Raw genomic sequence first — 12,641 nt, forward strand, 5'->3', positions numbered from 1 at the left:
ACATTCACAAAATGACTATTAATTTGCGACATAAAGTGAAGCTTCAAAGTCGAATTATTATAATAAATCGATAATACTTGCATAAAATTTACATACGCACTACGCCTTCGTGGCGCCACGTGTATGTTACACACACTTTATTTATGAATCTACCATATTATATGCCCAATCATTCATTCGCTTAAGGTGGTCGATAATAGAGATTATGTAAATTCACCAATAAATATTTTAAGTAGGCGTTTGGCCATCCCATGGTTTGACAGCATTTGGACATACGTTTGGAATTATGGTTTGAAACCCTAAATCATCTCAAAAGGTATGATTTGGGGTTTGAAACCATGGTTTCAACTTTTTAAATATAAAATTTAATTCATAAATTTATATTTTGTAAAAAAAGACTCATAAGTTGGTAGATATTTTTAACAATTAATCTCATCAATCATTTACCAATCTCATTAACTTCTACCAACCTTTAATTTATGTGGGAGGGTTATATTAAAGAGTAGTTACATTACTATTCATGTTAAATTTTCGTATTTATTGAACTAAAGTTTGATTAATTGATGTTGCATTTTTTAGAAAAGCCTTCTAGTAGTGTACTAATTTTGTTATAAACTATAATTTGTTCATTTGGTAAGATTATATAACAATTGAGAATGTTTTGATCGTTTTCACAATTTGTGGATTTTTATGTCTATAAAAAAATACACGACTTATAATGTTCAAATTGTATGTTCAAACCATGTCCAAACGGGGCTTAAATATCATATCTTTAACTGGTTGCTAGGAACCTTCATGAATCCACACCATATCACATTAAATTTTTATCTTTCCTACTAGTTGCTCGGTAATGCCATATAAGACAGTTGTACTAAAGTATTCATTAATTACTACTATCATTTTATTCCCCAATTTCTGCTTATAAATCAAGCAAATTCCCATATCAAATCATCACAACAAAGATAATCATCACAAGAAGTCTTTGTTATATAACTTTTAATCTTTTTTATATAGCAAAAAGATGGGGTTCGAAACTAGTTACAAGCCCACAATTGTTATGATTGCTTTGCAATTTATGTATGCTGGTGTTACTTTATCTACTAGAGCTACTCTTGTACAAGGGTTGAGTTCTAGAGTTTTTGTTGTTTATAGACAAACTATAGCCTTTCTCCTCATTGCTCCTATTGCCTTTGTGCCAAGGTATGTGTACAATTTTACTCTCCAATTACGTAACCCCCGTCCCCACCCCCTACCTACTTCGGTCTGATTCATTCCTCGAAAGAAGTTTTTACGGAATTTCCTATTTATTTGAATTTTAGTTTCTGATTCCAGCAATGTGTAATCATTGAGTCCTCCTCTTTTCAGACAATACATACAAAGAGACCCGCCGACAATCAAATCCACCCAAAACAAACTTTGGAACTTTTCATTTTTTGAAAAATATTTTTCGTTCACCAAATTAACTGAATATCAAAAAATATTTCTGAGGAAATTGATTTATGTCGTACCAAATACACTTTGAATGTCCCAAAGAGGGTGAACCTGCATTTTTATCGTATTTTGTAGGGTCTTATACTTTTTTTCTTTTAATCATATGGCATCTGAGATCCACTAACTTGACTAATCCAGATTCACATCGGTTAGGTCTCATTTAAAAGGAAAGTTGCTCCCTATTAGGGTTTTCATTTCTAGGGCTTGAACTCGAAATTTCTGGTTAAGGGTATTACACTCTTTGTGATGTAGGGACTTGTACTATTGTTTTAAATTATACTAAAAATTGCTATTTATTTATTTGTTTTTAATTTTATTGCAGAAGGAAAACAGGCAGTAGGTGCTTGGGATGGAAGAGCTTTTGGTTGATATTCTTGGCTGCTTTCATGGGGTAAGCTTAGCAAATAATATATTGTTTTTTTAAGAAAAACATTCCAACATAAATTATATACTAAATGTACATAAATAACAAGATTTATTAATTTTATCTCTATTTTCATGCAGTGTGACATTAAATCAGAATATGTATTTTTCTGGTTTGTACTACTCCTCATCCTCTATTGGAAGTGCCACTGGAAATCTTGTTCCGGCATTCACTTTTCTCATGGCATGGGTCATGGGGTAAGTTTCAAAAACTCAAGAATCTTTCAATTTTACTCATAAAATTCCTCGAAAACTACGGTTAACATTATCAGAAAATCGCTAATTTCCGATAGAATCCATCAATTTAACGCGACAATAATGTTTCCAGCGGAGCATCCATCCCTTCGACGAGCCAAATTTTGATAGAACATCTGTTGGAAATTAGCGATTTTCTAATAGTTTTATCAGTGAATATTTCAATTAATATTTTTGTTAATTGTTTGTTAAATTTAGATTGGAGAAAGTCCAAATCAAAAGCTTGAGAAGTATATCAAAGGTGATTGGGACAATTCTATGTGTTGCTGGAGCTGTTGCAATGGCATTAATTAAAGGGCCAAAGTTGCTAAATTCAGAATTCATTCCCACAAATGGATTATTGTTAGTTCTTGGCAAAAAAAGTAGTGAGAATTTGGACTCTAATTGGACGCTTGGTGTAACTTTGCTCGTTGCAAGTGCTTTTTCCTGGTCATTTTGGCTCATTTTGCAGGTATTTCTTAACATCTCTTAAAACCTTAGGGTACTTTCTCCTTTGTTGGGTCTTACGTAACACGAAATTTGTCGGATTAGTAGTTTTGTATACTAGATGCATAAATGACAATTATACCCCAGTTCGAAACAAGTTGAAATCTACGAATTCTCATTGACCATGCATGCTTCCTATCTAAACTCATCTCAATCCAACATTATACAAAAAAAATAAAAAAATGAAACGTACTAGAAGAAGTTACTGAACGCATAAAGCCAAAAAAAAATAAAAATCCCTATTTAAGTAATTAGTTATGAATTACTCTGACCCTACTTATTTTATTTTATTAAAAATAGCTAATCACAAATATCTTTTTTATTTTGAAAGATCATGAGCGGTAGATTCTAATATTTTCAAACTGGCGTGTTGTTTTTATTTTTATTTTATTTTTTAAAAAAGTAACTCTATTAGAAAGGTAGTCAAAGCAAAGTACTTCATCCCCCCCACACACACACACTTCAAAAGAATGATATATATATTCTCAAGAACCTTAAAATTATTAAGTAGCTAAGTATGTACTCCATGATGCTAATTATTAAATTGTGAACAGGTGTCATTGTCAGCAAATTGCCCAGATCATCTATCTTTAACAGCCTGGTTATGCCTATTTGCTGCAATTCAAGCTGCAATTGTCACATTCTTCTTTGAACCTGATATCAATAGCTGGAAAGTTACTTCATCACTGGAGCTCATTTCTTGCTTATACACTGTAAGTACATTTTTCTTGTTTTATATCTATCTATCTATATATATATATATATATATATATATATATATATATATATATATATATATATATATATATATATATATATATATATATATTACAAACTACAATTGGAAATAATTCAGCACGACAAAAGTCATTTCTAGTTAAAAAAAAAAATTCCTAGCTAATGCTCTGATGTTTAGTTGGCGAGTAAAAAGATATTTTCTAGAAAAATACATATTAAGAATTAAGGTGATTAAGATTAATATTAATTAGTCATGGTGTAACCACAACTTAGGCTCGTTCGAAAATGATTTCTTGTGTTGCATGCATACCTAATGCCCATGCATTATTATGTAAAATCAGTTATCTTTCGCCCTTCGCATTCTAGTTACTTGGACTCTCGAACCAAATGTTGTAGTAGTGTCTCACGTCCGTGGTCCATAACTAGTTAATTGGACTCTTGAATTCGGTAAACAAATCAAATATTATAGTATTTTTATGAAACTTTTGGATATTAATATCAGATTCATAATAATGAAAAATGACTTCCATTATACCAAACACACTTGATCGCTAGATTTTCACTAATTAACAGACTGATAAATTGTATTTTCATAAATAGGGATTTTCGTCAGCTGTTTCTTTCTTTGGGCAAGCTTGGTGCATTTCACACAGAGGTCCATTATTTTCAGCTATGTTCAATCCATTATGCACTGTTATAGTGACAGTATTTGCCTCGGCATTTATGCAAGAAGAAATGTACACTGGAAGGTAAATTATTAAAATCTTCTCCACTTTATCAGTTTTTTCTTTTAACTTTTAATTATTTCTTAAATATCCCAGATTAGGAAATTCATTTTTTAACAATTATTTGAAGAGTCGACAAATAATATGGATTGGAGTTAGTATGATCCATTTTTTTTTAAAAAAACTTATAGTTCTTTAACTACAAAAAAAAATAAAAAAAATAGAATTAGCTATGGACTTGTCGCCAATCTATTTTTAAATAGTTCGTAGCAAATAAAAAAATTTGATAATCCGTCACTAAATATGATTATCTATAGATTTTACTTTTAACTACAAAGATTATCTATCGCTAATTTTCATTTCTTTATTAATATATTATGATAAGATTGCTTAATGATTCTTTTTGTTGAATTTCAGCTTGGTGGGATCTCTGGCTGTGATATTTGGACTATATGTGGTACTATGGGGAAAGGCAAAGGATAAAAAAGAGGAAATTATTGTAGAGGAAGAGCCAGTGAAGCAACAGATTCAAGAAACTACAATTACAATTCAAGATTCTAATTCAGATCTGATCACAAGCTGTAAAATAGATTTAGAGGAACCACTTTTGACTAAAAATTCAACAAGCAATTAAGATGATAAGTAGTGTAAGAAGGAAAAAAAAAAGATTAAACTTGTGACAAGTAGTCATATTTTCCCTCATATGTATGAGCATTTATTAATTATTGTGTTGTATGTAGCTAGCATTTTCTTTTTTCCCTTCTCTATAAAATTTGTTTAGTAATTTTGTTACTACTATTTTTTTCTGTAACAATAAAAGTGGTACACACGTATGTTCCAGCCTTTGGAAAGTCAGAACTATATTTTTCCTTGGATATTGTCGTTTCTCTTTCAATAATACATTTCTCTTTGTTGTTTTGATTATCGTCGTTTGAAATTTTGTTTTATTAGCTTTCACATCAACTTATTATTTTAATCCCAACATATGGGAACATTGAAAAAAAAAATGATCTTCAAATCAATCCAATGTTGAAGGAGGACATAAACATGGGGGAGCTATGGAGGCACTGTAGGTTTTGTGGTGGCGTAAATGGAAAATAAAGGAATTTTATTATTTTTTATGGCTTTTTTCGAAAGGGCACATGCCTTTTTCTATTAAGGCAGCACCATTTTTTTCTTTTCGAAAAGGCACATTTTCATCACAACACCTATTCGTTGGTTATATATATAGAGGCCTTGCCTCAAATTTGTACACTCAAATTCGAATTCCTCTTCTACATTATTTTTGAATATAAAAGTAAGTGCCAAATGGAATTTGTACCGTTCTTTGAATTCGCTGGACATTTTAAATTTAAAGTGCCGCTATTATAGAATTGTTTTGTTTTGATCTATCCCGGAAGAAATTAATTCGAAATCTTAGACAACGTCAAGAGATTAAATTCTTTAAAGACACACGGTGTAATATGTGGGCTGGGACTTAATTTAATGATATTGTTTCAGTAAACATTTTGATTGTTAAATCTGGTTAAAGATAGTAGGAAAATAACAGGAGCAATCCAAATTCTCTTAGCCAGAAAATCACATTATGTGTAAAGGTAAAGAAAAAACTATGTAGATACAATAAATGTTAAACCCTCGTGACTTTTTCATGTGTTTATTTCTTATATTGTGAGTTTAAGTGAAAATTTTAGCTCCGCCGCCGAACATAAATAATTGATAAATATTCCAACGAGACTTTAAGGATTGATGAATCATCTATAAGGATTCTTTAATCAGCAGACTTTAATCCAACTTGCATGTTTATATTTCTACTATTTAGAAGAGTGAGTTTTACTCGCTCTTCGTTGTCCGTCGTGGGCCCTCCATAAATAAATAAAAAATAATTGAGCCCCTCCCCCCATAAATAAAAATAAAAAATTTGCCCCCCCCCCATATTAAACAGGCCCACAAAAATAAAAAATAAAATTGTAAAAAAAATAAAAATTTTGGGCCCCCCATAAAAAGTGGAACCCATCACATCCAAACTCACGGAAAAAATAAGTGGACCCCATATTAACAAAATCAAGTAATATTAAAAAAAAGTGAATCCCGTATTAAAAAAATAAACAATGTTAAAAAAAAATTGTGGGTCCCATATTAAACACCATGCGTATTCGTAGCAAATACTAATATAATAAAGTTTTAAATACGGAGCACAAACTACAATGTTATATAATCGTGTTTTGAACATAGTATCCCATATTGACAAAATCAAGCAATATATATATAAAAAAAAGTTAATCCCATATTAAAAAAATAAACAATGCCAAAAAAAAAAGTTCAGACTTTGTATTCTTAGCAAACACTAATATAATAAAGTTTTAGATACGGAGCACAAATTATAATGTTATATCAATCGTATTTTGAAAACACACACATATATATATATTATGCATAAAAATAGTGCAAACTAATAATGTTCAAAAGGGTGGGCCCCATACTAAATAACACCAAGCAATATAAAAAAAAAAAAAAAAAACTATATAAAGCATGGGTTTAGACCCATGCTTCATGGTCTGTTGTTCCTTCAAAGAAAAAAAGGGGGTGGGCCCCATACTAAATAACACCGAGCAATAAAAAAAAAAAAAAAAGTGGAACTCACCACATCCAAACTCACGGGAAAAAAATGGACCCCATATTAATAGAATTAAGCAATATTAAAAAAAAAAAAGGTGAATCCAATAAAAAAAAGAAACTATATAAAGCATGGGTTTAGACCCATGTTTCATCGTCCGTTGTCCCTTAAAAAAAAAGGGTGGGCCCCATACTAAATAACATCGAGCAATAAAAAAAAAGAAAAAAAAGTGGAACTCACCACATCCAAACTCACGGGAAAAAAAAGTGGACCCCATATTAATAGAATCAAGCAATATTAAAAAAAAAAGGTGAATCCCATATTAATAAAACAAACAATGTTAAAAAAAAAGTGCTTAGAAAATCAAATAATTAAATCAATAATGATGGATTCATTGCCACATGCGTATCAACCCATTAGTGGGAGCACATTAAATTATTGTACAGCAACATACTTAAAATACTTATATATTAAAATAAGATAGAATTTAATTACTTTTTCATTTTTTCCTTACTCTAATAAATGTGAAAAGAGATTAATGTCATAAAAGAAAAAATAATATTAAATGGAGATCAAATAATTAATAAGCTAAATTAGTGAAATTCTAATTCTAATTGACGTTTCCTTAAAAACCGTGTAAAAAACAACATGACAAGTAAAATGAGTTAAACAAAAAATATTTACTAAAAATTAAAAAAGAAGTCCTTCATGGCCCCATATTAAAAACCAACCAGTATTAAAAAAAAAAAAAAAAGTGGAACCCACCACATCCAAACTCTTGGGAAAAAAATGTGGGCTCCATATATATTAAACAACAACTAATATTAAAAACAAATGAATCCCATATTAAAAAAACAAACAATGTTAAAAAAAAAGTGCTTAGAAAATCAAATAATTAAATCAATAATGATGGATTCATTGCCACATGCGTATCAACCCATTAGTGGGAGCACATTAAATTATTGTACAGCAACATACTTAAAATACTTATATATTAAAATAAGATAGAATTTAATTACTTTTTCATTTTTTCCTTACTCTAATAAATGTGAAAAGAGATTAATGTCATAAAAGAAAAAATAATATTAAATAGAGATCAAATAATTAATAAGGTAAATTAGTGAAATTATAATTCTAATTGACGTTTCCTTAAAAAACATGTAAAAAACAACATGACAAGTAAAATGAGTTAAACAAAAAATATTTACTAAAAATTAAAAAATAGAAGTTCTTCATTTAAATAGAAAATCAAATTTCTACTTCGTTTCATCTTAAACATATAAAATTAATATAATAATTTGAATTACAATTATCCAAATCAAATTTTGATAAAAAAAATTATATGTATTACTTTACTATTACTACTATATAGAAGAGCACCTCATATTAAAAAATTAAACAATATTCATATAATTCTCAAAGTATCTCCAAGATATTTAACTGTTGTATTTTCTATTCATCCATGTCATTTATTTGTTATGTTTACTAAAATAAATATACTTAAAATATTTATATTTTAAAATAAGATAGAATTTAATTACTTTTTAATTTTTATTCTTACTCTAATAAATGTGAAAAGAGATTAATGTCGTAAAATAAAAAATAATATTAAATGGAGATCAAATAATAAATTAGATAAATTAGTCAAATTCTAATTCTAATTGATGTTTCATTAAAAAAAACATGCAAAAGAAAACATGACAAGTAAAATGAGTTAAACCAAGAATATTCACCAAAAATTAAAAAATAATAGTTCTTCGTTTAAATAGAAAATCAAATTTCTACTTTGTTTCGTGTTAAACATGTAAAATTAATTTAATAATTTGAACTAATGTAAATTTGATTTAATTTTATAATTATCCAAATCAAAATTTGATAAAAAATAATAAGTATTGTTTAGGTCCAATCTACATACATTAACAATAGAATATTTTACACCTTTAAATTAATCGAATTAAAATTCAAGTTATCAATTGATGCTTAAATATTGCTATTGTTTTGTCCCAAAGAGAAGAAAATAATTTCCTTTTAAACAAGTCTTCTCTTTTAAAAAGTATTAATAAATTTTTGCAAACTTTGTATTCGTAGCAAACATTAATATAATAAAAAAAAATTATACGGAGCACAAACCACAGTGTTATATTAGTCGTGTTTTAAACATACAACTTAGTAGTAATATAAGTAAAAATATTCAAGCGAATTTTTATTTAAAAAACTGACAAAATAATTGCAATTTGAGAAATTATACAACCAATTAACATTAATAAGAATAAATTTTAAAATAAAATAAAAATATATGGGTCAAAGATTAATTTGATGTGTAACTATATAACATAAACTTTAGTAGAATTTAATTAAATTTTAAAGAAAATACATTTATGATGTGAGACAACACAATAATATTTTCACTAAATTGATATAAATGGTAAAAGTACTTATTAATAATATATCATTTTATTATGAAAGAAGAACAGAAGCAAATATTGTATCATGCAAACAACTTTTCTGCTATCTGTCGAGATAAATTACGCATTTGAATTATGCTTTAACCTTTCTAAATTTTATTTGTGAATGGTAAATAAGAAATGATTGATCTTCAGGAGAATAATGTATAATGACTCACGGTTGTTGTATAAATATTGTATCATGCTAACAACTTTTCTGCTATCCGTCGAGATAAATTACACATTTGAATTATGCGTTAAACTTTCTAAATTTTATTTGTGAATGGTAAATAAGAAATGATTGATCTTCAGGAGAATAATGTATAATGACTCACGGTTGTTGTATAAAATACAATTCAACCTAAGAAGCAAATATATATCTTTGCAAATCTAATAAATTTATAGCGTTAAGCGATAGTAAAAAACAGATAGAACGTTAGACTCTTAGTGCTTTACAACTTGAGAAATGAATGTTCTCATAATTAAAAAATAATAAGTTATGTTACTTTGATAAATTATACTACTAAAATTTTGGTTAGGACCAGTAGAATGTAAAGATTTTAACGGAATAAAAACTTTGAGATGAAATGAAACTAAATAATTTTCTGTACGTACTTCTTCGAACAAAAATGTTGTCGTACTAATATTATGTTTGACATTAGCTCATATTAGACCTTTGCACGGGCATCAACATCTAGTATGTTAATAAAAAATAAAAAAGAAGGACTATAATGTTTGAGCCTTTGATCTAATGCAAAGTTTTATCAATATTAGGTAGCATATGTATAAAATATAACAATTAGCAGTATATACGTGACCATGACAAAGCATACATGCATCTTTGTCACAATATTCAGCATCAACTTGCTTTACGTCAATAACACAGCTGTTTAGTAATAAATTAATACTATTATACGACATATATCCTAGTACTCCTAAGCTACTACATAATTTAATTATTGCTTTGTTTGTTTAGACACTGAATTTGAGGATATGAAACTCAGAAGTGCATGGTCAATTGGGTTGCCCTACATATTATATATTCTTTTCTTGCTCTTATATAACTCTTTAACTATAAAGATTTATTATGACGACTCAAAGACTGCTTCGATCTTTTCCTAAAAAAATATGGGCAAATTAGCTTAAGATTGACAGAGCTAGGGCCCTTCACCGAAAGGCTATATTTATATATATGCATGGCCAAATTATTTTTTATATTTATATTGTAAATATTGAATTTTTTAGCTTTTAGTAAACTTTTAGGGACAGCAATCGGACCTTACCGAATGGACAGGCTACAGGTATCTGTTTTAAGATGAAAAGTCACAAATACCATATAAGTTTTGTATAAAGCTTAGATTTTTAGTTACATATTTGCTGACTGTACTCCTATGAACAAGATCTGTATTTTTTGCGATTTGAGGAGTACAGAAGCTTAGATTTAGATCTGTGCACAAGGAGAGAATCCTTGGCCTCAATAGGCTCTTTTCATGTATATGCACAAGGAGAGAATCCTTGGCCTCAATATGCCCCACCAGGGGCGGAGCCAGGATTTTCAGCAAGGGTATTCATATTTTAGGACAGGGGATGTGTGAGGGGAAAAAAAAAACAACGCATGAAAAACACAATGCCTCTAATGCAAAAATAAAAAAATTCTGCCACAATTGGGATTCAAACTCGCATCCTGAGCAAGAGTTTGCACATCGTTAGCCGCTGGACTATCCTTTGTTTCTATGTCAAGGTTGTTCATTACTAGTATATATCCACAAAGTTCTATATTTGACATAGGCATCCGACAATGTTTTCCGACGAAGGGTGTTCATATGAACACCCTTGAGTAGGTGTGGCTCCGCCACTGTCCCCCACCTTATCAGGGGCGGAGCCAGGATTTTCATCAAGGGTGTTCATATGTTAGGACAGGGGATGTGTGGAAAAAAAAATAGCACATGAAGAAAATACACAGCCGGGATTCAAACTCGCGTCCTCAGCGAGAGTTTGCACACCCTTAGCCGTTGGGCTATCCTTCTTTTCTATGTAAAAGTTGTTCATTACTAGTATATATCCACAAAGTTCTATATTTAATATAGGCATCCGACAATTTTTTCCGATGAAGGGTGTTCATATGACCACCCTTGAATAGGTGTGGCTCCGCCCTTGCACCTTATGTTTGTATTTGTTTCTTTTATGCTATATAACCAGGTAGGGGTATAATGCCAAATCCCCCACGACCACGGAAGGTGAAAGCCTGGGTGAATATGGTTTAGCTAAAGAAAAAATATTTCTTCATATTTTGAATTCCTTTAATGAAAATCACGGCTCTATCATTGAGCTGGATGATGGGATAAAAGGCTTGTGAGGGAGAATAATGGCCAATGATTCTACAATTGGGATAACATGACTTACTGAAAATACTATTCTACGATCAGTTGCAACGAATTTCGTGATTGTAATGAAGGTCCATTTTCTTTGCTTCTTGTAAATTGTTCCCAGTATAGTTCGCTAATATAAGTTAGGGGTCCCTATAAGTTATTTTTTATTTTTTATATTTCACTTGTTAGAGAGGTTTATCTTGGTATAATTCGTAAAGTATTATCATTAGTGATTAGACCACTTGGCTTATAAATGATTTATAGGGCTCTTTCAGTTCTTTGACCAGTTGAGTACCTAAATATAATCTAGTAAGGAAATGTGTACCTTGGAATAACAAGGTGAACCCAGATTTGAGATAGGCCTAATAGTGGATTTGCTTATGGGCCATGATGCCTAAATTGACTCAATCATTTGAGCCCGTTTACCTAAAGGTTGCACGGCTTCCCCTTCTTCTTCTTCTTCTTCTTCTTCTTTTTTTTTTTTTTTGTGCGGATTGGCCTTCATTTGAGTGGTCTTTAATTTTTGCAATTCAAATTGGTGGTCTTTAATTTTTGCCCTTCGCCTAATACCCCGAGATTCTGGGTTCGAATCCCACTTAGTAAAAAAAAAAAAAAAAAGGAATTTTCGCAAGGCAAATTTTTGGATTCGCAAGCTAGAGTTTTGCCTCAAAATTCTGCACATGCAAAAATTTGTCATAAGGCAAAATTTTGACCTGAATTTTGCCTCAAAACTCTGCCTTAAGGCAGAATTTTGGCCTACCAAAAGTGATTGATTTAGTTAAGATTATTAACAAAAGTCCTAAATACCGGAAGCAGATCCAATAACAGTGGAACTTGCATCTGGTCTTCAATAAGCTCTCTTTTAATCATTCACTTCAAACTTTCTTCTTTAACGTCCATCAAATTTGTAGCGTTAGGAAATGTTACAAGTAAATAACTATTACAAAGTTTCAGGTTTCCCTATAATATGCAAAAGCAGTGGTCAACTACAGACTTGTAGCAACTGTAAAAGCATTGTTTTGCAGAGAAGGATCTTGCACTATTAAGTTGTTGCATTTTGGTCTTGAGTAGGGCACTTCACCGTTCAAGTGATTTT

At 30.0% G+C, this 12,641-nt stretch overlaps 1 protein-coding gene across 1 annotated transcript; it reads left to right on the forward strand.

Annotated features, from left to right (window-relative positions):
• Positions 1–819: 819 nt before the first annotated feature.
• On the forward strand, positions 820–5,036 carry LOC132602878 (WAT1-related protein At4g30420-like). The gene is made up of 7 exons (XM_060315669.1): positions 820–1,200; positions 1,814–1,882; positions 1,996–2,112; positions 2,368–2,620; positions 3,210–3,368; positions 3,994–4,142; positions 4,536–5,036. Exons 1-7 carry the CDS (start codon positions 1,022–1,024, stop codon positions 4,750–4,752), a joined length of 1,143 nt encoding a protein of 380 aa, XP_060171652.1. The 5' UTR covers positions 820–1,021; the 3' UTR covers positions 4,753–5,036.
• The last annotated feature ends 7,605 nt before the right edge of the window (positions 5,037–12,641 follow it).

This window comes from Lycium barbarum, chromosome 7 (assembly GCF_019175385.1).
Source record: "Lycium barbarum isolate Lr01 chromosome 7, ASM1917538v2, whole genome shotgun sequence".
Lineage (NCBI taxonomy): Eukaryota > Viridiplantae > Streptophyta > Magnoliopsida > Solanales > Solanaceae > Lycium > Lycium barbarum.

Coding starts and splice junctions, on each gene's coding strand:
- LOC132602878 (XM_060315669.1), top strand. CDS start 1,022: ATGGGGTTCGAAACTAGTTACAAGCCCACAATTGTTATGATTGCTTTG. Junction 3,369..3,993: donor TCATTTCTTGCTTATACACT/GTAAGTACATTT, acceptor TTTCATAAATAG/GGATTTTCGTCAGCTGTTTC. Junction 4,143..4,535: donor GAAGAAATGTACACTGGAAG/GTAAATTATTAA, acceptor GTTGAATTTCAG/CTTGGTGGGATCTCTGGCTG.